This window comes from Hirundo rustica, chromosome 15, assembly GCF_015227805.2.
Source record: "Hirundo rustica isolate bHirRus1 chromosome 15, bHirRus1.pri.v3, whole genome shotgun sequence".
Lineage (NCBI taxonomy): Eukaryota > Metazoa > Chordata > Aves > Passeriformes > Hirundinidae > Hirundo > Hirundo rustica.
This window is the reverse complement of record NC_053464.1, coordinates 9,581,845-9,608,568: the sequence shown is the minus strand read 5'-3', so window position 1 is coordinate 9,608,568 and position 26,724 is coordinate 9,581,845. Positions and strand designations below refer to the sequence as shown.

At 39.1% G+C, this 26,724-nt stretch overlaps 2 protein-coding genes across 2 annotated transcripts; both read left to right on the top strand.

Moving 5' to 3' along the window:
* Positions 1-13,904: 13,904 nt before the first annotated feature.
* LOC120759647 (parvalbumin, thymic) lies at positions 13,905-18,511 on the top strand. The gene is made up of 5 exons (XM_040079135.2): positions 13,905-13,968; positions 15,658-15,725; positions 16,501-16,633; positions 16,851-16,960; positions 18,230-18,511. The coding sequence occupies exons 2-5, from the start codon at positions 15,665-15,667 to the stop codon at positions 18,253-18,255; spliced, it is 330 nt and encodes a 109-aa protein (XP_039935069.1). The 5' UTR covers positions 13,905-13,968; positions 15,658-15,664; the 3' UTR covers positions 18,256-18,511.
* A 6,053-nt stretch (positions 18,512-24,564) lies between these two features.
* LOC120759689 (parvalbumin beta-like) lies at positions 24,565-26,724 on the top strand. The gene is made up of 4 exons (XM_040079206.1): positions 24,565-24,625; positions 25,234-25,366; positions 26,098-26,207; positions 26,699-26,724. The coding sequence occupies exons 1-4, from the start codon at positions 24,565-24,567 to the stop codon at positions 26,722-26,724; spliced, it is 330 nt and encodes a 109-aa protein (XP_039935140.1).

Sequence of the window (26,724 nt, the reverse complement as noted above, 5' to 3'; positions counted from 1 at the left end):
CAGCACCAAAGCCACTACAAAGACTCAGATGGCTTTGTGCCCTTCAGCCTTGGTAACAACTTTCAGCCACCATGGAATAGCTCAACTGAGTTGGAGGAGGCAGTGTTTATCCTTCTGCTTTGGTTTTAGTTAGAGCAATTTGCCCAGTTTGATCCATCTACTGCTCCATCAATGACTTCCAACATACAGCGCTCCTTGGACCATTGTAAGAGCAGAATACTCCACAGCTGACTGCTCCAAGAGCACAATTTAAGTTACACCTCATCCAAAAGTGAAACACTGTGCATCTAAAAAGAAAGTGGGAAGACCTCTGTTCCCACCCTGCTGCTTCAGTCACTTGGGAACAAATCATGAACCTTTAAATACCATTCCAAGATCACAGAGGTGAACTCCCATACTCATGATGACTTACCAGCTTTTGAGTTGTCCCTTTGTCAATCCAAACGATCCAAGTGATTAATAAATGCCAGCAGTTTCACAAAGGCCTGCTGAACACGCAAAGGTCAGCGCTGTCTCTCACAGTGGGGGAAGCTGTGCTTGCTTTGCCATTGCTAGTTCGGCTTTGGGAGGTCTGTTATCCAGCCATAAACAGCTACTACTAATTACAGTTAGGCTCCAGATCTTCACCCACCAAAGAGAAATCTGCAATGTGTTTGTATGTTAGTGTCTTATTTAAAACAGTCACAGTGTGACAAACCAAAGTGCAGAGCTGCTGACAGGCTGATCAAATCTGCGTGATCTTTACCCACATTTTTACACTGGTTTAGTCTGTAACATTACTTAAAACGTGCCCCACTCCTGACACTAATCTGACTTATTTTCATACTTATTCTTGCACTGCTTCAAATCCTACCACAAGATCTACCTCCCAGAGATTGGATATGGATTTGGAAAAAACAGAGTAAAGCCAGAACCAAATAGGAGATTCATTCTAGAATTGAACCTCCCCCTCCTTCTTTCACACAAATATTATTACATACCATATAAAAATAGCTTTTGGGGAGCTGCGTAAAAAACAGAAAGCTTTACATTTCTTACTTTTCCAAAACAAAGCATAACCGAGAAATCATTCTTTGATTACTCTTTCTCTGATGCTCAAGAGTTGTTTTAAAGTAAGTCATTTATTTAAAAATGTAATTTCTTTTAAACACCAAAGGCCTTTTTTTATGAGTCTTTCCTGTTACATAGTTCACCGAAAGTCAGGTATCAGGCTTCCTGGTGAAACTTTCTTAAAGAACAAAATCATTAACATAGGTGGGGATTTTTAAAAATAATTGTTGAGCCTGTAACAACTAATATATTTGATTAGCAGCAGAAAAGCAATGACTGGCCTTTTCCTTGAAAAGGCAGTGCCTTGTCCCCTGTCCTGGACAGAAGCTGGCTGACCCAGCGCTGGGTTTTGCAGCCAGGCCACCCCGGGCAGTCACACACTGAAGTGCCAGCGGTGAGCCCCTGGCGTGCAGGGTTGTGACAAGAAGGCAGCAGAGTTCAGACCTAACCCTGGCTCTAATCCCGGATTTGTGAGGTGGAAGATTGGGCTTTAGCCCCACCCCATAGGCACCTTCCCTCCAGCCTTGCCCAGTTTCTCTGGTCGCACTGCTGGGTCACAGCAGTGCACGGTGAGGGAGGATGGAGGGTTAATGGAGCCCAGTGTCAGCATGTCACTGCTGGGCCTCAGCACTGGGGATCTGGTGTCTGCACCGAAGAATGAGTCATTTTAAAAGAATGTAGGTATCAAAATGCAGGCAGTTCTCCAGCTACATACAAGTCAGACTATCTGTTTCTTGCTGATACAAATTTTCACACACTAGGGGGGAAAAGCGCTGGTTTCATGCATCACTTTGCACTGGATTGTGTCCAGTTGCTTTACTTATCATTATGCAACTGAACCCAGGGCAATTCAACACCCAAGACAAAATTAGAAATACACAAATATATTTGCACTGTTTCTTTGCTCTCCATAACAATATTTGTTTCTCTCCCCAGCCCAAGATGAGCTGCACAGAACAAAATGAAGGACAGAAAAAATCCCCATAATTTTATTTTTCTGAATTGAGTACTTTGCCATTTATTATTGGCTTACATAGCAGATCAGATGGGACTATTTCATTTTAAAATAAAACTACCATCTTGATAGCTGGGAAAATTCATACATGGACCAAATCTACCATAAGGCAGCCCTTAATCAGGCAAAAGCTGAAAGTTTGTCAATATAGGGATGAACAAAAACTCATGACCAGTGTAACTCAAATTCTGTTTTTACCAAATTGAAGAACTTACAGAAAAGCTAAAAGCTAAACAAAACCAAACTCCTGACAATAAAACCAACTGGTCTGTATTCCAGTACAATTTTTCATCTCCAGAAATTATTAATAGTAACTATGGAGTTCATACAAACTTTTCAGTCGTTAAAGAGATTAGCCAAGTTTTGCTTATGGGGAAACAGCATCTTATACAGGAACTCTTTGTGATACATTTGCACTGAGTAGGATCTGATTCCTAGAATCATCTGTCTTGCAATGAAGCTGTTTGTAGCACAAGAATCTGTTCAACAATACACTGAGACGATAGCAACAATTTTCTCTTTCGGCTTTGACCTCCTCCTTTCACCCTTTTTTAAGGACAAAGCCTATCACATTAATGCCTGTGGCAAACTGCACAGGGAGGTACTGGCACAAAGCACAGAATAAATATCAACTGTCCAGGGCCACAGGGAGGGGAGGCTCAACATCAGAATTAGAATTCAGATAGTCCATCTGGGGTTTTGCATTTCCCTCTCTGATAAGCATACACGATTTACATGCTAAGACAGGTGTTCCCTGGAGGCAGAATAACAGAGGTACAGGAGTGGGCTCCAGTCCTGTGCCTCCTCTTGATCCCTACCAGGGTAGGTCCTGTAGATCCTTACTCCTAGACTCAGCCATGTGAACTATTCAGCCAGATACCTGCTGCCATTCCTGGGCATCCTGCAACCATTGCTGCCTGAAGAGTGTCTGTTTCCTCCTTCTACTGACAATTACCATCTTTCTTTGACCATGTGTTGAAATGTTCCTCTTTTGGGAAGCAAATTTAAGAATATGGCTGATAATAAACATATAACCTTAAGAGAAACTTCCATGTGTTTTGACAATGGTCACAAACTATACTGAGATGGCTTTAACCATGATGAGGTACAGGATGAAAAATGTACAGATCTGGGTAAAAACAAGGACGCTACTTTATTTTCAATTAAAGTAGTAGACAGACAAAAAAAGATTCAATTCATTCTAATGACCCACAGCTTCTGTAGCTATCAGATCCACCTTGTTAAGCAATTTTCAAATGCTAATTATAACATAATTTTAATGGGAAACATGTCTTATGGTGGTCCAGATCATGCTGGCACCCAAGTCAATGGGAATTTTGCCATTGACTTCAATGGAAACAGGAAGTCTCATATGGTAGGCATTTTTAATCATCAGATAATTGCCACTATAATTTATAAATGATGGTGTTGTTTGCAAGACTAGGTCTTACTCCAGTCCCAGTAGAAACCCATTGAATTTCTTTCTTTTGGACCCAGGAACACTATGTTGTCTGTGTATTGTATTAATTCCTGTCAGGGAAAGTTAATTTCATTCTGCAATCTGTTCTCCAGACAACAGAGGAATGACAGCAGAACCGTGTCCAGCCCTCATCAGCCACAGGAACTGTTACTGTGCTGTGTCAGGAGAAGGACACGGGGACATGGCTGAGCCCAGACAGACTGTGGGGGTACCCAGGGTGAGATGTGCTGAGATTTCAACTTGATTCATTTGCCCAGAAAATCTCCTCCTGGTCAGAGAGATTCCTCAATGCAGAATAAAACCACCAGAGTAATTTTCGGAGCATTCTCTTCTTATAAAGCTATACATACAAAAATTATAAAGCAAAGTCTGACATACCACACACACACAGAGCCTGTCTTTCCATGCACAGGGAAAAAATATTTTTCTTTGCTTTTCAGTCTTATAAAATCTTTGAGTTTTTCAGCATTGGGATTGTGGCCTGTTAACTTTTCTTTTGTATTTAAATCCTCCCAGCTGAAGAACTTACAAAGAAACAATCTTTTGTATTTGAAAGGTTTTATAAGAATGAAAAGGAAAATAATATAAATAGGAGCACATAATAAATTTCAGTGTTGTCATATTTAGTGGTGCAATAAAAACCCTATTATATAGGCACTTTACCCTAATCAAAACACATTGAGAGATTGTTTCCACAATCTCTATTCATTAAATTCCCACTCACTCCTTACCAGAGCTTTATTTAGAAATTTGCCAAGACTCCTGTTTCCTACAATTTCACAGCAGTAGAATTTACAATCCAATTCACCACTAAGAAAATGTTGCCTGCAGAAATGTCAGGTAATACAAACTATCTCAGAAAGATCTGGAAAGTGCTCCATGCTCCCCAGAACAGAAATAGTCATTGCCACCAGGAAAAGATTCCTGTCATATATGATTCAAAGAAACGGACTTTATAATATTAATTGCAAATATTTAGAAGCTGACAAAATACAGGCAGCACATTTGTCTGGGGAGGGAACTTAATTTTCAGTGTTAAGGAGAGTCACTTTGCCCAGGTTTTTCAGTGTGCCAGGAGTTATACTATGATATTTACAGACAGATTTGTAAAACTCAGCATTTGGTCTGCAGCTCCTTCAATAACCTAACTCTAGAAGTCTAATGTTATCAGGTGTGAGATAAAGGCAGAAATTGCTCTGTGCACAGATGTGCTCTAGGCAACATCAGAAAATATGCCCCTTCTCCCAGGCTTGTCAAGACTGCACGTTTTCCCTTGCATGGAAAGGAAATCCGAGGCTGCATTTTTAGCAGCACTATGGAGAAAAGACACTAAGTCCTTGAGAGCTAAAAACTGGATGCATTTAAAAAACCTATCTTCCATGTATTTACCTCAAAAACAGGCACAATCTGATAAAATTTGAAACCAGTGCGTGGGATGTGATCAACAGGAGAAGCTAGAGAGAATTTGGATTCTGGTGACTCTTTTGGGTACAGAGGCAGAGTGTATTCCCCAAACACAGAACTCAGTGTTTTTGTTAAATATAGCCCTAATCTCTCACTGTGCTGAAAATATGTGTCAGCTTTATCTGCACTGACCAGTCTGTAATTTTACACCCTGTTGGGGATCTGAAAAAACCATCTTAACTCAAACTAGGCTGAGAGCCTGCACTTTTAGAAAACCCTGGGGCTGGAGTAAAATTTGTGGTCTTTTTCAATTTTGTACTGTCGCTTTTGCACCAAGATCACATCACGAGGCTTGTGAGCAGCAACACAAGCACAGGTTCTTGCTGCAGGATTATTCAGCTTTGCTCAGTTATGAGCACAGTGGGAGGAATATACATGAACCTTAGAAAATAGAATTTAGAAAAAAAAGCATTTAAGGGTCAAAGAAAGATATTTACTTCATGATTTTGGTGGAGAGACTTTCACACCAACAAGAAGGACCTACTAAGCTTCTTTTGTTTTCTGTTGGATGGTTATTAATGAATTGCACCACTAGCAGCAAAAATAAAGAATATTCAATACATCATCCTTTCTAATACTGATGCCAATATCCTTTAAACTAAATGCTCTGCCATATTCAGGTAAACAAGTCTGTTATTCACTAAGTCTGCATGGTTCTCTTAAGAATGGTGCTAAAACCATCATGGGGATTTTGGGTCAGCTGAGACACAGGATATCTGATCTAGCAGTTCCTTAGTTGGAATTTCCTTAGTAGCTGAAACAGTAGAGGACAAGCTGAATTATCAGATTCATCAGACAACTTTAAATGTTCTAAATTAAGTGGTAATGTTAAACACATTGATTTTCCTTTGCTAGGCAGGAGTGAATGGAAAAAAAAGATAGTTTTGAAAGGTATGATTTGAGTCAAATTAATTTGATTGTAAATTGAGTTAACAGTAGTTTTTGTATGTCAAGCCTTTTTCATCTGACACACCCTTCAAAATAATCAGGAGACTACAGAGAAATCTCATGTTTGTTGCTTTAATTATAAACATTTCTTATCTATAATTCTATGGGTTTTTTAATCTCTTCCATCTGCTCCGCATGTGTTCAGCATTCCCTGGACACAAACACACAGTTTAGTAACTATATTAGCTCAATTCTTTATTTCTTACGTCAAGCCCATGTCATGCCAAGCAAGCAGGTTGGGATACTCAGCCTTACTCCTGCTGCTTATGGCAGAGTTGTAAATCTGTTGTAGGAACTGGCCCACAGACACTGCTCGCACTTGGGACAACATCAGATCTCCTCAGGGGAACAAATGGCTGCTCTATTTCAGTGGGGCTTACCCAGATCATTTTAAATAAGCCAGAAAAATCTCAAGCTCTGCCCAGTCATGAGACAGTGTCTCCAAGCAGGTTTTGCTCTTTCAGGAAAGCTGAATTTCAGGCTGTTTTCCTCCCCAGAGGCACAGTGGAGCAGGCTGTGCAGAGCTGGCTGCGCACTGCCCAGGGACAGCTGCGACCTTCCTGAGCCATGGGCTTCAACTGGCCTTACTGCAGAACCAGAGATAACAAGAGCCAAAGCACCATGGCCTCATTCCCAAGCCGGTACTCTCAAATCCCACCTCTCTGGCAATATCCCCACATAGGTGATACCCCACAGACTGCAGCCTCCAGGAGGTTTATGGATGTTCCTTTTGTGGGAAGGTTGTTACAGCATTTTAACCTCTAAAGATTGCACCTTTACTTTCCATTTTAATAATTGCATTTGTTCCTCTAAAAGCAGCCTTGCTGTTTTTGACATTGTTGTTGTTTATGCAGTTTTCCTTGGAAAACTCTAGAGAGTTGCTAAAGAACTGGCAGAATTAGGACACCAAGATGTAAGCGCTGCCTGATTATCAGATCATGTTTTTGATACTTCTAGTTTTAAAACTGAGTGAAATCCAATTCCACTCACTCAAAGGAAATCCTCTTCACAGGAAGATGACCTGGTGCCATATCAGTCGAAGATAAGTTTCCATGTTTTCTTTTCATTAATAACACTGAACTGTCCATACACTCGGGGTCTAAATAGAAATGTATTCTGCCAAAAAAGGTGATTATAGGAGATGTCCAAGCAAATGCTCCAGAGCAGTGGGTCACACTGTGTAGTGAGTCACTGTCCCTCAGACCCAGCAGTCACTGCCCTGAAACCTCCCACGACTGCCTCTGTCAAAATGGAACAAATTGACAAAGACCAGGCTGATTGTTTCGGTTGCTTGCATCCATAAAGGCACTGACATAACTGCTCATAGAGATTTTATTTTAAGAATGGTGGCCTTATGCATCAGCTTTCAAATCTTATTCAATGGATACTTCTCTCTCTGTTTTGTAATCCTTACATATTTAATAGAAAAATCTGTGTTAGCCTAATATTCATGAATGTTAAACCATGCCTAACTTTGTACTTTTCTCCAAAGCATGACTTGAATTCTCCTACTAGTTCTAATAATGCATACTCTTTAATTCCTATGCCAAAAAAATCCATCATTCATAACCAGAAGCATTCATAATTTAAATGACTGTCTCTGCTGTTGATGGCACCATCAATTACAGGGTTAGGTGATGGGGAAGATCTGCACTGATTAACATGCATTTTTCAACATCACTGTTCCGTAAGGTTTTATATAGCTGCAACTTTCAGGAAGTAGCTGGGATCTGGTATTCTGAAATTACCTTGCCATGGTATTCTGATATAACAGCTTTGGAGCATTTCTTAGTAAAGGCTTCATGTTTCATTTAATAATCAAATTTCAGTAACATTGCATTGGCCACAGAAGTAATTAACTTTCCAGAAAAAATTCTATGTGACAAATTTTGCCCAAAACCACAGCTTGTACAGCGCAGCTCAGCATAGTGTAGGACATAGAATATGTTTGCAAAGTGTTCTTACTTCTCAAATTCAGCAAAGTCCTTATGCATTTATTCTCCTTATCACCTGCTTTCATCTACCTCTACTTAGAAAGGGATAAGCCAATATGGAGAATTTGGGAATCAGCAAGACACCTTCTGCTCTCACCATCTGGATTCTCAAATCCAGATGTTGCTGTACAATATATCCAAATGCAAAAGTCAAATAAAATAATAAGTCAAATCCTTCAAAATTTGTGAGATTGATGTGAGAACCTCAAGGTTTTTGTTGTGGTTTTTTTTTTTTTAGCTACTTGTTGTATCTGTATTATAAAGTTACTCTGTGAGTTGTCTCAGAGAATCCAAAGTGCATCAAGCACCTCCCCTTTTACCTCCTGTGTGAGCAGGAGTACAAGTTCAATTCCTTTGCAGTTCAAGGGCATTTTCTGCTCTAACATGAACCAGGCACAGCCAGGCTGGAATTCCTGTTTCAAGGGATACAGGCCTCCTGGAGAATCACCTAACATTTTCTCCTTAAGCTTCCTGTTTAGTAAAATTCCTTTTTAAAGGTATCCTTTTTAGCAAGGTGCAGTCTGGTATAATTCAGCTCAGATGAAGCCATTGCAATTCAAGGAAAGACTGTTAAGTGAATTTATGACTCAAATACAATAAATTCAATTTTTCATCCAGAACAACAGATTTGAAGTAAATTCCTGACTGCAGCAATTTGCCATAAAATCCACAGTGAATTTAATGTGGTTTGTCCATAAATGGAAATTAAGAACTTGCATTTGCTGTCTGGGTTGTCCTATGCTACACAATAAAGCTTGAAATCACTGGACTATCTGGATACTGATATCACTCAGGAGCTACAGCACAAATGCAGTACTGTATAGGAAGAACAATGCCCGCTTCTGTCTTTTCATCCCACTGATCCTTCAAATATTTGAACAGTGGAATCACTTCATTGATGCACCATTTGATTAAACCGGGCTTAGCTCTCAAATGCTCAATGGATTCTTGTTTGTAAAGACTTAATGCTTTCATATCCGATGCCATTAAGTCTCTAGTACCAATTTCCATATTCATTCAGCTTGCTTTTCTATAGTCCTCATTCTAATTATTGTCAGTGTTGTTGGCAACGTCTAATGAGGGACGAAGGAATGCTTCTGAGTTCCTGGGTCCGGGTGCTGTGCCCTGGGGATGTGAACTCCACATTTGGACAATACCCAAAGACACATCAGCCCCTTATTATGCTCTAGCTTGCATAGAAAAGAAGCCCTGCACACCAGGCTGGAAGGAGCTGGGACAAGTCCTGACCATTCCCCAATCTCAGCAAATGGAGGAGAATGGAATGAAATCACACCTCACTGAGCACCTGTATGTCAGATTGGGTCTGGGCTTTGTGCACAGACAAAACATCTTTCAGAGTCAGCATCTGGGTTTTTTGAAACCTGTATGTCCTTGGAATATATATGTATATATATATCTATATATATCTCCTTGAAAAGCAACTCTGCCAGGAAAGGCGCTGCTTTATTCTGCAGTATCCGTACTAGATCAGCATAAGCACAGATACTGAGCCAGTTCTTACTTTGTGCTCCTGCAATGACATAACCCAAAGAGTTTCTGTTTATAGTGGAACCCCCTGTTTACACACTGGGGTAGGGACTATACAAGAACATACAGACAGGCTGAAAAACAACTGAGTTCATTTCAAACACATCTCTGTGTGAAAGCTTGCTGCAAATGAGGAGTATATATAGTGCTTACAAGCCACAGTCATGGAGCAGGACTGCACCAGGCTATGTAGTGTAAACACACAGACTAAAGTTACAATTCCTGTAACAAGGATCCCCTTGAGGGATTTTACCACATGGGATTTGAAGAACACAGCTCAAGAAAAGAATATAGTAGATCAAATATTGAATAGAAGTTCTGTTTTCAGCATGTCTTTGCTTCCAACTTAGCTAAAGAAGATTGCCTTGGCAGAACTGATTTTATTTTCTACTCAAAAACCATGATAATCCTACACATACCTTGTTATTGCCATTTTAATTCGGACTCTTTCAAAAATAGTAAGCTTTTTGCTTCAGAATTAAGGCAAGAAAATTGATTCTATAGGTTTTCTGACGCTTACTGCAAGTAATTTTAGACCTATGGAAGGAGTCATCTGGAGGTTCAAGTATCTCGTCTGTTTATGAATGATTGTATCAGATTTAACAGATCCAAGAATCTACCATTTCAGAAATCAGTCTGTGATAATTTCTTTCTTAAAAAAATATAAATCTTTTTCTTTCTTTCTTCATCACTGGACAAACATTTTTAGAAAGAATTATAAATGGAAGTGAACTGGAAAGATTGAATTCAGGAATAAACATTTTGAGCTACAGCTCCAGAAATCACATAGAATAGAATTTATATCTGGTGCATATTCCTTTCAAATTTTGGGATCAGGATTGACATTCCCATTTCAGATATGCAGGACCAGAAATTGATTTATGTAAACAATCTACTTGGCTTAAAAATTATGTTTTACGCATGTAAGAAAAATATGACTAAAAAAATTTTGTACATCAACATTTTACAGGGCACTAGGAACTGAAAATTTACAACTGCATTGTAAATCTTTAGAATCTCTGGAAACCTACCCCAGAGGTTGAACCCAGGTGACATTAGAATGATAGCTGGTGAAAAATAATTTAGTTAAATTTTGTAATTCATTCAAGTTTGCAAAAATAAAGCAGATGTTATTTGGTGCATTTTCCACATACATCCTCCTCCCCCCATAGCAACCCTTCCAGCATTTTTCTTTATTCAGCATTTTACTGGAGGGTAGTTATGAGGTGTCGACAGATAGTAGGTTAAGTAATATAAACCTAAAACCACTCACAAATACTCCCAGATCTCTCCAGGAGTTACATTCCTCAAATGACTGGAGCATGATGCATTAATACAACTACACTAAATTACATCTATACAATTTCTTCCATCTAATATATTCCCAAAGCAAATTCCAAGTCGAATGAATATTCCACTCTCACTACTCACGTCAGTTAACAACAGGTTAAACACATTTTGTCAGGTGATTCCTGTTCCCCGACTCGTGACCATGGATACTCCTACTAGAAGCATTCATCTCATTCATCTGAAAATTACCTCAGGCATGTACGAGGCACTAAATCACACTTATTTAAATTAAAGCAGGCACTCACAAACTCTTCGCTGCACTTTTGTTACACTCTTGCACATGATTCACATTGGCACTCAAAGAAGAGTGACAAGAATAGATTATAGAACACTCACAGAACTTATGATGACCTAAACCTGTGGAGGTACCTTCAGATGTTAAAAGAATTAAGGTTAGAAATGGGAAGAACAAAACAACTCCATGTCTCCAGAAGGCAAAGAGCCTTGAGCAAAGAGAAGTGCTCAAGCCCAGGGGTTTAAAACTGGCTTTAGTGGTAACCTGACAGGCTGAAAGGGATATGTTTTCCTTACTTTTTCATACTTCCCCAATTCTTCCCTTGCCAAGTTGGATGGCAGCTGCAAAGTCCCTAATAGCATTTGATTTAAGAAAGTAAAAGTGACCAGATAGATGTTTATGCAATCTCTAATGTAGGGCTTGAAAAGAAAATAGTTGTTGGAGGCTGGATGTAAATAGTTACATGATCCCCATGCATTTCATCAGTGCACATGTTCTGGACCTCTAGTGCCTCAAATCTTACTGCAAAAGTGACTCCAAAATTTGCTGGAGTCTGAATACAGCTGAACACACCAGAGCCATAAATCATGTGACTACATGCTTTACCCTTAAAATTGCAAGGCACAAAAGGAATTACCTTGTCAAAGCCTCTTAGAAAACAGAGCACACTTTTAAAGACTGCATCTTTATGTGCTTCACATAAAGTTCAAACTAATGGCAACAGCCCACAGGCATTAAGGGAAATAACAGCAATCAATGCTATTTTTAAAGGGAAGAGTGGGGGCGAGGGGTTAACATATGTGGAATTAGCTCTGGGCAAAATGAGAAGCCATTGCATCTAAAATCAAATGCATTCTCTGAAATAGACACCAGGGACCAAATTCCCATGCAGACTCCTGCAGTCCAAGAGTTTCAGCAGAATTTGGCCTTCCTCTTAACTTAGCTTCATTAGGTCATATCATGCCATCAGTTTTTATGTTCGACACCCTACGTACTGCACATCAGTTGTTGGCACTATGTGAACAATTTTCCAAATTGGAGGGGGAGAATAGGGTGGTGTGTGTAAAATGGAGAGGAATTTCTTCCCATTTAGAATAAAAGTCATTTCTCAGAAGAGTTTGAGGGGGGAAAGTGGTATTTGTACCCCTTCTACCAGATGTCACCAGTGACAACAAGAGCCAGTATTAAATATCTCTCTATCAAATTCTTCTTGAAATTTTTCAGCGTCAGCTGGTCAAGAACCATTCAGAAAACAGGGAAAGCTGAAATCTTCCACAGCCATTCTTAACCAATGGTTCTTCTTTGCAAAAGAATTATCTGCATCTGAAACTGTTTAATGGAAGACAGTTGTAGAATTTTTAATAAGAAAAAAACTTATACCAATAATTTTTCTTATGTTTATATGTTGCAAATGAAATAGCACCTCCTCCACAGAGAGAATCTTTTGCAGTGGTCTTTTGTTTCCTTTTGATCAGCTGCTGGCAGCGGTGGATGCACTAAGGTCTCATAGGCACCCTCCATTTGTCACTTTTCTGTCTGGCACCCTGATTTATTAGTGGCTGGCTTCAGTGACTGGCTAGGTCTGACTTCCATCTTAGAGGGAAATGCTTCGGAAAAAGGATGCCTTGATACTCTCTCTGACATTAAAATACTCTCTGCACTGTCATCTCTTACTGTGCCACCACCTCAAGCTGTGTTGCCAGTTGCACTGTCATCCCTAGCCATCCCTTAATCCTGGCCATAGTGATACCTTGTGCTGTCATCCATATGACTTGTCTTTCACTGTTCTGCTACCTCAAGGCACAAGTGAGATCCAAGCTGACAGGCTCCTCACCCAGTTAGGCTACAACATTCGTGAAAGAAAATTGAGATGATCAAATTATATCCGTGAAAAAAGTAACTAGCACAAAGGAACACTGGGAAGGAGCACTGGCCAAACAATTCTAGAAAATAATCACTTCTCTGAAAGAGACTGAAGACAAGCTGAAATCTGAAAAGACACTCTTCAGATATTGTTACAGTGATGATGTTGCTAATGAAATTGCTCTCTCTATTCTGAAAGCAAAGATCTTTGCTCAGGGACTTTTGTCTCAGAGACAGCTGGGCAGATCACAACCCCTTTGCTTCATACATACCCAACTAAACAGGTTGTCAGAATCTTGCAGAATTGTAAGATTTTCTCTGGAAACAGAGCAGATGAAATACCCTCCCCCAACCAACTGTTCTGATGGATTGACATAATATTATTTTACCTCCTATAGCAACAAATTCACCGTGTGGTATTTTTTTTTCTAAACAGATCAGACATTCTGGAGACAACATGGCTGTTATTTCCCCTAATTGGTTTCCTATGCAAACAATATCTGAACAGGATGCTTTTAATTTTTTTCTTTTTGTTTAGTGCTCCAATGATGAAATTCTATCACACAGAACATCTACAGATAAGATAACAAGTTATCACATTTAAACAGTTATTAAAGACACCTCTTCAGAAGTCATTGTGCTTCATTTCATCTGACTCTTCAGATCAAGCGTATCAGATAGTGGGGGTTTTTGTCTTGCCCTACATCACACGGAGAAGCTGGTGTTTTCTGCTTAAATCAGAGGAAATTTGACAAGACACTGTTCTTTTTGCCTATCTGGCCACTTATCTTGTTTCGTTTGCAAATATCATATGTATTCTCTTGAGATAAAAATAGTGCAAGATGATTAGTTAGGCAAGTTCATTTGACACCATTCCCCCTTCGTGACGCTGAAATCTAAAATCTGTATATGGTATACAACTTAAAGTATATATATGCAAGCTCAGCTCTGCTGGAGACACACAGCAAGTACCTTCCTCCCAACCTGACTGCCTCCTTATCCAGTCAAGAAGACCACAAAGGTAAGCTTATTGAATCTTCTGCTTTCAAAGAAACACAAAAGCAAAATGCTCCCTAAATGGAAAGCAGTTAAAATATCTATTCTTATCTCAGCTTCCAGTATGTTTTATCTTTACAAGCTAACATAGAACAGAATCAGCATTTGGATCACAGGATGGAACAAGACAGGAATGATACCCCTTGTAAAAATGCTGTAATTCTCAGGTTTTCCTTCAACTCTTCCTCTTCATAATCCTGACGGCAGTGAGAATTAGGTGAATGGCTGAGCTCAAAGTTATCTTGCCTAATGCTGAGTGGGGGATTATTTTGCACAAGAACCCACTGGGACAAAATAATTTCTAGTAAAAGAAAAGCTGCCTGAGCCGAGGAAGGATCCATTGCCATTAGTGCAAGTGCATTCACTTTCTTACCCATTTCTGAGATATTCAGAAAAGAACTAACATGATTGACAATTTCTTCTGCTGCAAACCAACAGGTACAGAGGCAGCCATTTCATATTTTAGAGGAAATTTAAACCTGTGTTTAGATCTCAAACAGTGCACAGACTATAAATGGGTACCACCAGTTGATTCCTTCTCAGTCCATGCTTAGACAGGAAGAAAAATGTTGGTGAAGTCCAGTTAGGGATTAATGAAAATATATTCTCTTGTGGCTTTCAAGAATAACTTTTCTAAGCCTCAGTCCCCTTCTTTCACTAACATGAGTTAAGAGTAATGTTTCAAGTTTTAAACTGTATCCTGTCTGCCCTGGTGTGTGCAGTTCACCAAACTGTAAGTGCACCAATGCACTAAAAATCTATTAGAAATTCAGGTATTTTGTTAAGTGATACACATTGCACTGGCAAACTATTGCAGCTGTTGGTGGCTGAATGGGACAGAGTATTTTTCTCAAATGAAATGCTGCTGTGTCAGAAGAAAACACCTCCTCCACTCTACTAAGAATGAATATTAAGTCATTATACATCTGTTCTAGAGATAACAATCTACTGAAATGACAAAATCTGGGCAAAAATATGGTTTATGATAACCTATATGGAATGCAAAAAGAAAATAACCTCAGAAAATACTGACAAAAACTTTTTTACAAACTTCTCATGAAATGTAGTCTTTCATTCAAATGCAGTAGTCCAGCAAGACACACTTATTGTTGCAACTAAACTGGGGAGGAACTTACACTCCAAATTTACATGAGAAAAATTACTATTACTAATTCTACACTAATATTTTCATTTTTTGTGAAGGTCACAACATCTATTGATAGTAATAGTAGATTTTTCACATTCCAATTACACTTACTCCAGATATAGTTCTAGGGAACATACCAGCCTCATCTCTTATGTGTGCTGTAAATACACTCTGGGTTTTACTGGGTAATAACCCACCTCCAGGAAAACCCACACAGAAGTCATGAAGTTCTGTGCTGCTGGACACCTTGGATTTGCTCTCCCAGCGCAGCAGAGGATCAGATCCTCCTGAAGCCCCACGCTCCCGCGAGCAGAATTCCTCCCTCATTCCCAGCTTTCAGTGGAAGCACCTGCTGCAGACATCTGTTACAGCGTGCTCCACTTGCCATCAGATGAATAATGTTGCCCCTATCACACACTGTCACTGCAGCAACTTCAAATAGAGCCATGAAAGTAGGAGAGAAGTCATTTTAATGACTAAGTAGCTCACATTTAATTTATTTTACAGTTCAACAATGGCCATCACTGACATCCTCTCTGCTAAAGATATTGAATCTGCTCTCTCCAGCTGCCAGGGTAAGGAATGGTCATTCTGCAGACAGAAGATGCATATCATTTTTATGTCTTAAGATGACATGCCTATCATTTTCCCTTAGATTCCTTCCCTGTGAGATCTCTTTCTAAGCTACATTACAGTATAGCCCCTTAAATTCAAAAGGTCTCACAAGTGGTGAGCAGCAAATAAAGGGACACAGTTTCAGTTAGGGCTGGCTTAACACTAAGCTGTCAGTCTAAACCTGTTAAAGACTTAAATTTAACTTCGTCCTTCAAATTTTCAGAAAAAGCCTCAGCTTGCAGAATAAGAGCATCATTTATGAAGCAATGATAAGTCTCACTTCTCTTAAGAAGTGTTCAGTAAGATCAACTCAATTTTCCAAATACGCAAAGATCTAGTTTGTCTGTGAATTACTTACTCTTGTACGAAATTCTTCACTTAAGTGAGGACTCCATGAAAATGAATTAAGAATTACAGGAGTTGTTTGTAAGTCACAGTAGCATCCTTTCAATATTTATTATTAATTGCATGTGACACATTGCATAAATCCTGATTTAGCAGAATGTGCATTGTAGCGGAAAACTTCAAACTGGCTGAAAGGAAACATGACCACAGGCACAGAGTGATTAAAAAGGGAAATTATTATTCGCTGTATCTGCTCTTTTGCTACACCAGGGATAAAGAGAAAGAGAAGCAGGCTGAAGCTTAAGAAAAGACATACGTATTCACAAGGAATACACAAGGAAGTAGTAGCGACTTCAAGGGAGAATATTTAACAACCTCTGTTTCTTCCAGCTGATGATTCCTTCAACTACAAGTCTTTCTTCTCCATGGTTGGTTTATCCAGCAAAACTCCTGATCAGATAAAGAAAGTTTTTGGAATCCTTGATCAGGACAAGAGCGGTTTCATTGAAGAAGAGGAGCTGCAGTAAGTACTATTCCGCTGCTCTATTTCTTTAAACAACAAAAACCTTTGAACTTGTTTGGTGTCCTTGAAGAAACTCTTGATGTTATTTTAAAAATAAAACACAAATCCTTGTCTTCCCTTAAATCTGTGTGGATTCCCTCAGATAATAAGAGCAGACATTACCTTATGGGACATTTCAGAGAGTAAAACTCGAGCACAGCACCCTGTTCTATTTCAGGCTGTTTCTGAAGAATTTCTCTTCAAATGCAAGAGCCCTCACCTCGGCAGAGACCAAGGCTTTTATGGCTGCAGGAGACACTGATGGTGATGGCAAAATTGGAGTGGAAGGTAAGGCTTTGGAAAATTGATAAAGTTCGTGGTTTAAAATGCACACATTTTGGGCTGCATTTAAACTGGGGCATGAAGAATACACACAAGTACTTTGGCCTGATACTTTCTGCCACAATTTTTATATGAGCAAATACTCCTCCTTTATTTCCATAGCTTTATTCACATTTGGTCTCTGCTGCAGCAACAGAATATTTAGGCCCAGTGTAGAGTGTGGTCTTCCAATCAATGACAACAACTTTGGGGTTAATCCTGCTGTGTGTCTCATCCATAGACTCAATGTGCCAGATTCTTAAAACATTCAGAACATCTGAATTCCTCTGAATTTCCATTTCAGCAGTGGATATTCTGCACTTCCGGCCATACAACATTTCCATTTTTAAACACATCTCTACCTAAAGAAACTTATTTCTTCATCTTCCACTATCAAACATTGGCCGCTATTATTGGGTGCCAAATTCACTAATGTAAAATACAACTGGTATTGTTTCTCAAGGCTGCAGCTGCAGCAGTGCAGCACAGGATTTTGTGCTGGAAAATTATCTGATAAGTGCACATTTGAGAAACTCAATCAAATTCCTGAAGGAAACCTCACAGGGATGATGTGAACTAGCCAGGATATTTCTTTCAGAAACTGCAGCACAGAAAAATAGGACATTATGCATCATGTATTAGAGATGAAGTCACTGAAAACAGGGCTGTCTCAGCTGAACTAGGACAGGTGGCAATAACTCCAACAGACACACGTGCTAATCTTAGCCAGATTTGGGAGCAGAGAGAGATATGCTGTTGGAGGAATTTGCTTTAGCAGCAGCTTTGCAGCTTCTGTTTATGAGCCCCAAATAGGGCATTATATTATGCAAATCTTGGCCCTTAACCATTGAATCTCCCACTCTGGAATTACTTCACTACAGATATTTTTTATTTGGAATAACAAAACTCAAAAAATTTTCTCTCACTGAGAGCTACAGGCTCTTCTTGGCTATTATCAGAGTCTGTAATGGGGTAAAGATAGATTACCTTTAAGTCAGGATTTCCCACAAATACGAATTTACAGACACACTCCTCCTCCTCGCACTTACTCTTTTTAAGGAGTGAAAAATCTGTTACGCCTCCAGAATCTCAGTTTAGCAGTAGCTTGTGCAGTGTTATAATAACTTTGGGAGGCCTCCACGCCTAGGAGTTTTAGTCATTTTTATCTATCTTTTTAAAGATGTCAAAAAACTACTTTCAACGAGTTTTATTCCCTGCTTTCCTCTTCCTTGACAGAATTCCAGTCTCTGGTGAAGGCATAAACAGCATTAGACCAAAGACAACCTTGGACTGACTCTGCCAATTACCTCGTCCAGCAAGCACTTCGCACTCAGCATGTGTTTGTACATTTTTGTATTGTTCCAGGCATTAACAGTTCCCCACACATGAAGTTCACACACCTGATTGCTGAGAAATGTTTTGGTCCCATGGCATTGTTATATTTCCATTGTAAAGAAGGCACTTTGTGATTTTCCACCACTGATAATGTTGAAATTGTGTCTGGAAGAGGGGAGGAAACAATTTAAAAAATCAACTAAACAAAAAGACCCTTGGGGGAAAAGCTGCTTTAAAAAATTTTGTTGAGGTTCTCCATCTTCATACTTGAGCATGCTGACTCGCCAGACACAGTTTTGATGATCTTAAATCATATGATATCTTCTCAGGCTTAACTGTACTGATTTAATTGAGGTATATTTCTGATTAATTCTCTGATACTTGAGGAAGAGCAATGCTGAAAAGATAGCTAAAAATAATTCTTATGAAGTCCCAACCCGGTGAATTTGAGAAAAAATTAAGACATTTAAGAGGAGTTCACACATAGCTCAAAGCACAGAATAAGTTTGTGGGTAACTACAAAATAAAATAGTAGATTACAGCGTAATCGAAAGTGTTTATGGCCTAAAATGTGACTCTCCCTTAAGAAGATTTATCTTTCATGAAATCTAAGGCAGCTGTGAGATAGAGGAGAAGGGTCTAATCCTACTCTGACACTGTCACAAGTCATGGTCCCCTGACAACCTGGGCCACAGGCCTGGAGGTTTTTCCATGAGCCTGTTGCTTATTGTTGCTTATTGTCTCATAACATGCAAAACAGTAATACTTGCCACATTTCTTAATTTCTGTGCTTTCTACAGATGAAACTACAGACAGTCTTGCTGTTTGATTACCCCAAAGCTCTGACATTGTTAAATAATGGCCATTACTCAATTCTTTCATTTATTATATGAATTATCTATATGTTCCATCATATTGTCAGCTTTCTTCAGTCTGAAAACTAAGAACTAGTCTTCCCTTTGATAAGTGTCTTACAGGATTTAGAATTGGTTATAGCATTTTCATTAATGGGAAAAGTAAATAATGTTCATGCCTAAATGCAGATGACAGCAGGCTGAGTAGATGTGCTGATCTCTGGCTGAGCATGTCAGAAATTTCCCCACCCTGATTTAGCTGTTTCCTTCCCCGTGTCCCATGCTGTGGCTCCAGCTCACAAGCAGACTGTCATTTTAATACTCTTTGCTGAAACTGAACGATAATTATGATTTGGCAACTTTTTTGAAGAAGAGCAGAAACAAAACCTTCTGGAACTTTTATGTAACATCCAGTGTTGGCATCTCCATGAATTGCAAGATGATTATGTGAGGCAAGCACAGCTCCCTCATTCCCAGGCTTGTAAGAGAGCCGGTCGACAGGTTTAAGATGGCTAAGGCAAAAGAGGAATTCTAGCAATCAGAATCACTGAAGCCTTGGCAGAATTATAATGAATATAAATCCTAATTCTATCCCCACTGCCTTTGATGTTAAATCTGGGTTTAAATTATAACTTCTGTTAATTGCAGCACTGAAATATTTTGCATAATGACGAGACTCTGTCGGCTGCTTTTACCTTAATTATTCCCCTGCTGAAGAAAAAATCCTGGGGCAACCTGAATCTGCAGCAATATCCAGATGTAATATATACATTAGCTCTTCACACTGCTGATCACTAAACTATTCTGTCAGTGGCTCACAAGCAGATGGCACATACAGTACCAGAAGTGACAGACCTGACGCCGCATTCCTTGCACCTCTGAGAGTCTCATGTGGAATGCAAGAAATGCAAGACTGCACAGTGGCTCATCCTGCATTTCAGAGATGCTGAACAACTGCACATCGCTGCCTTGTGCTGCCATAGGACGATGAAGCACCCCTGAGAATCGGGAAATCCTTGTGTGTGCTGCAACTTCACCTACGCTTATAAGAAAATCCATTCTTCTTAAACAGTGGCAAGAAGATGTGTTTTAAATCTTATTAAAATCATTCACCCATTTCATTTGAGAGAATTATAATAAAACTCCAAGAAGTCTCCAATTAAAAAAAGCCCATAGGCTTCAGCAAAAGTACCACCTACTCTCTATTAAGGTTTCTGTTGGCATGAAGATCTATGTTTTAGATCTACATTTTAACCAAACTAGAAAAGAGTACTTTTCAGCTAAAGGAAACAAATTCAAAAAATGTGACATTTTCTGACAAGGTTTTTTTAATTAACTTAAGTCAGTGGCAGCTTTCAGTTTTTTAGGGAATATCATGGAGTGTTCTCTTAACTTGACAATGCCATCATGCTAGAGGAAATCTTCAATTGCAGGATGTCTATGTGAATGCCAACTGAAGTACTAAAGAGACACGTGGTTGATATCACAATGTTACTAGAATTAAGGTACAGAACTAGACAGTAAATCCTGATGGAGATCTCTGGTCCAACCACTCCCTCAGAAGGGCACATTGCTCTAAGGTGAGTTCAAGTATCTTCAAGGATAGAGGAAAACCTGATAAATAAGGATTAAATCCTCTACATCAAGCTGTTATGAAGGAATTAAACAAATAAAACACTGCTGAGTACACAGTTAAAAACTAAAATTCTGTCAGAAATTGTTTATGCTACATCAAATCAGAAAGACTCTAACAACCCCTGGTATTTTCACACTGATCACTTGCTCTCAGATCTAGAGTAAGACCATCCTACTTACTATAATATTCAGTATAAGACTGCTTCATAATTCCCAGCATAAAGGAGATGCAGTTTGTGTGTTTTACCTCTGTTTAAGACAATTAAAGAGCAACCCAAATTGTGAGTGGTAGATCTGAGTTCCACTAGGTGCGAAGACTGTGAGTTCTCAGACACCTCAGTCCCTTCCCCACCCTGTGTGAGGTGTTTAATTTCTAATCCTCCCTATACTTCCTATGAAATAAAGATGTACTATGATCCCTTTAAGCAGGAACAAAACACAAAGAAATCTATTATCCTACACGAGCTCCTAGAAAAAGGATACAGAGGGCCAGAGTCAGGATCCCAAACCCACCCTAGTGCTCTAGCCACTGAATTCACCATCTCTCTTAAACCAAAATTTTGGGTTGCCCTGAAAGAGCAGAACCATGCCTAAGAGAAAACCTCCTGGTGTCTAATGGAAGCTGGCTGCCCCCTAACTTCATATTCCTTTGGAAATCCCAATCCAAAAGCCATTTGTAAACCTGAGATTCAATTTCAGCTCTCCAACTGTTTGAAATCTCAGTCATCTTCTAACAAGTAGAGAGCACAGAAAGGGCAAGGGGATGTCAGAACATTCATTGCACACATAGACTGGTACAGTTTCTTCTTTGAGTTAGCAGCCAGCCCATGTGGAAAATCTTTGATGCAGCATCATCAGAGGCGCCTGGAGCTCTTCACACAAACAGTGTGGGCAGAGGGGGCCAAGGCCGGATTAATTTCCTGGAATGGGTTACTGAAATAGATACATCTTGATTAAATCCCTGAACAGACACGTACCTAACATCTTCATGCTTAATTTTTCATGTATTTTAAGACATTTTAACAAGAGCATACTGTGGAGCATGAACTAATCTGGTCATATTTTACAAAACTTTTTAATTTTGATTATAAGCTCAGACAGATACCATTATATAGGTCTGGACTTTCTGGTACACTTTCTGCACCAAGGATCTATAGAGCATATCAGCAACTGAGATATATATGGCTGCTCCAGAACTTTTGATTCATTTGTCAGCATGTCCTACACTCATGAAAACAAAAAAATCACAAGAAAATCAGTTTTGTATATCAAGCTTCAGAAGAGAAAAACAGACCACCACTCCAGTTACAATATAAAAAGAAGGTACCCTTAGACAATGCCTTTCCCTGCAGTTACAAAGGTATTATTGACCCTAAATTCAAAGTGAAACTTCTGTCCAAGTAGAATATGCAAATACTTGACTCAAGGGTATCACGTCAGTTCCATCACAATTACATATTGATCAGCTGTATTTTCTAGACACTGACTTCCTGCTTAAACTCCCAGGCTTCCAGAACTTATTGGCTTCATATTTGCAATTATTTCCATAACAGACTGGAAAATTTAGCCAACATAAAAAATAAACACAGTAAACCCTGGTTTTGTTAGGGAGACGAAGTAACCTGTTCTTCTAAATCATGAAAGGAAAGTCCTCAGGAATTTTCTCAGATTTTTAAGTTTACTGTTTATATTCCTGTTCTTTCAAGTGCTCGATTTGCTAGGCTAGACTTTTTTTTCTTTTAAATACCTGTTCCTTCCTCTCTCCCCCTCTGATGAACAGCCTCCTGTTATCCTGTTCTCATCCTGGTCCTCGCTTTTCCCTCCCCCGTAGTCCCGCAGAGCTGCCGTGGCTGGACTTGGCTGCCTTTGGTGCCACCTTCGGGCAAGTGGTGGTTTGCCACAGAAATATTCCAAAACTCTTTGCTATAAACGCTTTATAATTTCAGCGTGGGCTCCTCACAAGGATTACTTATTGAATTTTCAGTAATTCCCATACAATTATCAGCTTGTGTCTGATACCAGGCCACACTCCTGATTATTTCCTAGGTACCCAAGCCAAAGGCACAGCTAGATTCCCAATAGAAAACCTGCATCATTTAATTAAGATTTCCACCTGTTTGGGATAAAATGCCTTTAAAAGTAACTTGTTCATTTGATATTATATCATCCAGAAAAGCTATTTTTCACAATTTTCAATTTACCACGCAGCATGGGTTTAGAATAACATAGTCAGTGCTTCTCTTAAAAGTTCTTCTCTGGAAGAAATATAGGGGAACTGAGATAGAAGAGGTTTTGTCTGTAGTTTCATATACATAATTTTTGAAAGACAGCAGCTTTATGCTATAGTAATTAGAGGATAGGCTTTATTTTAAATGTTCTCATCACTCAAATGTTATTTAAACCTAAGCAATACTCCAGCCCTGTTTATATATGTGTCAGTGCGAAATGTTCTCCCAATGGCTTTTTACACCGCTGGCCAATTTCAACTATTGTCAAGTCCATTAAGATCTAATAAATTATATGAGATAACTGACTGGGGGTTCCTATTAATATCCAGTAAGAGAAAAGCTGCAGTTTGATTGTAGCTGCTGTTTGAGACCTTACAGAAATTTATTTTTTCAGCACAGCGAGGAAGAACCAAATATCACTGATTTCACTGCTCTGTTTCCCTCCTGGCCATAACTGATCCACTCTCCTGTGTCTTGCTGAGCAATCTTCATTCTGTAAATGGACACATTTACTAGGATGATTTTAAAATGTGCACCATGCAATTAATTACTGCTGAGCAAATGCTGTCAAGATTAGACTTTCATAGCTAACCAAAGCTTATATAACAACTTATTAAAAGTAATTTGGGGTGAAGAAGTTTTGTCTTTGAGCTTGTACTTGTATATCAGATATATCTATTACAAATGTATCAGTATTAGTATGTTTTGAAGACTACTAGGGCAACTGCAGGAGTAGTGTTTCATGGATAATTCATATCAGAATTGGGCCCTTAAAAGTCAAAGGCTACGATTTCTTGTTATCATCAAGCAATTAAAAATGTATTTTTCCATTTATATATTAAAAAAAAAAATCATTTCACTAAAATAGGTGCAAGCTGAGAGGATTTACTTCATATGGCACTAAACCTCACATATTGTCTAAAACACCATGCACATTCCTTTGGGATATATAAATATCAATCTGATTAGCTAGCAGGTCTTGTCAGCCACAGTATCTTATCCCCTGGGGTATCTGAGCCATCACGTGCCTCCAGGACTACTGTAAAAGGTCAAGAGGACTTAACTAAAGTCTATATAAGTCCTTCTCTCTGTCATTTGAAAAAGAATTAGGTCAAGAGGACTCTGCAGATCTTTTACCTGACAATATTTTCTGTTCTTGGCTTGGGGAAAACTAAGTGGCCAGGTGAGTTCAATCCTTCCTCTGGAGCTTTAGAAGATATCACAATAATTCACACAAAAAATGCGCGGAAATAACCAAAGATGCCCAAATGCTGGGCAGTTCTGTAAATACCTTTGGCTTTGTCCTCAGCTTGTACATCTGAAGACTTAACTAGAAATACCAGTGTCTCAGATGCACCATGTGTATCTGAACTAAAGGATGGAGCAGTTGGCTCCCGCAGGGCAGCTCACCTGCTCTGTCCTGGGACATGGGCTCACCTCGGGGCCACCTCCACTGCTGAGAGAGCGAGAGCAGAGGCAACTTTACCCACGAGTATTTTCATTTTGCAGTATTCTTGACATGGCTCTTTCCAGTATCCTGACAGAAGCTGAAATTGCTGCTGGTCTACAGAGCTGTCAAGGTAATATTTATGTTTTAAGTTTGGCTTTGCAGTTTATCAATCAAATTCATTTGTCTTTGCTACCCCAAAGTCCCAATTCCAGTGGAAATAGAAAATGCTCTCTTACTAAAAACAGAAAAAGAATTCAAGGTAATGGAACAGATGCAAGTTTTAATCTTTGCCAACCAAGCTACAGGTACCCACCATCATTTGTGCACTGCAGCAATTTTAAGGATGAAAAAATCCAAAGGCTGAATCCTGCACCAGAAATCCTGTTTTTTCAGAGAATAATAATAAAATTGCTGCTGATTTCAATACAAGTACAATATTTATCATCAAGTTCTACAGTTATGTCTTTCAGTGAAGTATCTATTTACAAGGGTATGTTCTTGCATGCTGAAGACCACAGTCATTATTTCTTACCATCCTAGTTGTGAGACATCATCGATGGAAAACTCCCATTCATCTGATATAAATTCAGGAAAATCAAAGACTTACTTGGGATTTGTAACTACCCTCACTGTACTGCAGAATAGTTTGCTGCTTTTTTATCAAAAAAGATAAATTTTTTGTTTCAGATTTTTGACTACTTTTCTTCATCTCTCCTTGTTTCCATCTGCTTATTTCAGCTGCTGATTCATTCGATTACAAAACCTTTTTTGTCAAAGTGGGTCTCAGCTCCAAGTCCAAAGACCAAGTTGCCAAAGTCTTTGGAATTCTAGACCAGGACAGGAGTGGCTTTATTGAGGAAGAGGAACTGAAGTAAGTAAATTTAAAAATTACCAACAGGGTTGTGGTTTATCATCTAAAAATGCATGATAAGATCAGAAATATTCCCTTTCCTCCTGTCCCTTTGGATAGGAGACAATCATGTGTCTGTGCACCTGTGTGTGAGTGCTGGTGCTGGAGGAGCTACAAGTCAAATAACTAAGGCAAGGCTGGATCAAAATGGGGAAACTCTCTGACAGCACTGGAAATACTCATTTCATGTAGGAATAGCTGACAGGCTGTGAAGATAAAAATAGCAGTTCTGCTATAGCTGCTTTTTATTATTGTAAGATTTTTTTACCAGACTGAATTCAAAGGGCCATTTTTCTCTCATCTGTCTTCCTGTCACATGAATTCTACCTTCCAGATCACATTCATCTGACTTTGAAGTTAAAAGTAAGGTTAGAGAAATTCTTGCTACTGAGACTCTGCATCTTAGGAGAAAGAAGGAAGATAACAAGGGAGGGAAGATGAATCCTGCCACTACAGTCAGTGTTAATTTTGCCTTTTGAATCCAATTAAACCAAGATGCCACCAAGGATTTTCATAGGCTGTGAAGCAGCATCCTCTTACTTTCTTACCCTCACTCTCAATGAATTAGAGGAAGTTGTAGTTCTCAAGAACTAAATCATGCTTGAAATTTTGCAGGTATTACCAATCCAAAGCCTGAACACTTTCAGCACTATGTCTCGCTCCTTTGTCATTTGTTCTCTCACCTTTACCAGACTTTTTCTGAAGAATTTCTCAGCCAGTGCCAGAGCTTTGACTGATGCTGAGACCAAGGCGTTCCTGGCAGCAGGGGACAGTGATGGAGATGGTAAAATTGGAGTGGATGGTAAGACTGCCCTTATTAAAATGATAATACCTGCCTTTGAAACTTCCTAAAGGCAGCCCTAGGCAGCTGCCATGCTCCCTGTATTGGATGTTATGGATCTGATGCTGAGGTGCTCAGATCTGTGTTACAGAGGGGATCTAACATAGGAACACATCTCTATTCTGCCCCGGGCTAAAGTGGTCAGTCCATTTTCTCATCTGTGGAGATTTTTTTCAGGACTGGAACCTAAATTCAGTCTATAATGTCACTGCTTTTTGCTAATGATACAATAACTGTGATACAATAACTGTGACACTTAAATGCAACACTTCCTTTGCCTTAAGTATCTATTGTTATGAATACACAATGTGCTGCCTTGAAGGAATGATTATCAGAAGAATTAGCATTAGTTTCCCATTTTAACTAAAAATCAGGAGAGAAATTTTTGACTGTATGATTACAAACAGAGGTCCCATCTTAATTTTTTTTTTTTTTTTTTTTTTCTTCCCCAGAATTTCAAGCACTGGTCAAGTCATAA

Bases quoted from the DNA above. Each gene is read 5' to 3' on its own strand.
- LOC120759647 (XM_040079135.2), top strand. From the start codon at position 15,665: ATGGCCATCACTGACATCCTCTCTGCTAAAGATATTGAATCTGCTCTC. The intron at 16,634-16,850 runs GTAAGTACTATT...GTTCTATTTCAG, and splicing joins ATTGAAGAAGAGGAGCTGCA to GCTGTTTCTGAAGAATTTCT. The intron at 16,961-18,229 runs GTAAGGCTTTGG...CTTCCTTGACAG, and splicing joins TGGCAAAATTGGAGTGGAAG to AATTCCAGTCTCTGGTGAAG.
- LOC120759689 (XM_040079206.1), top strand. From the start codon at position 24,565: ATGGCTCTTTCCAGTATCCTGACAGAAGCTGAAATTGCTGCTGGTCTA. The intron at 24,626-25,233 runs GTAATATTTATG...TGCTTATTTCAG, and splicing joins TGGTCTACAGAGCTGTCAAG to CTGCTGATTCATTCGATTAC. The intron at 26,208-26,698 runs GTAAGACTGCCC...TTTCTTCCCCAG, and splicing joins TGGTAAAATTGGAGTGGATG to AATTTCAAGCACTGGTCAAG.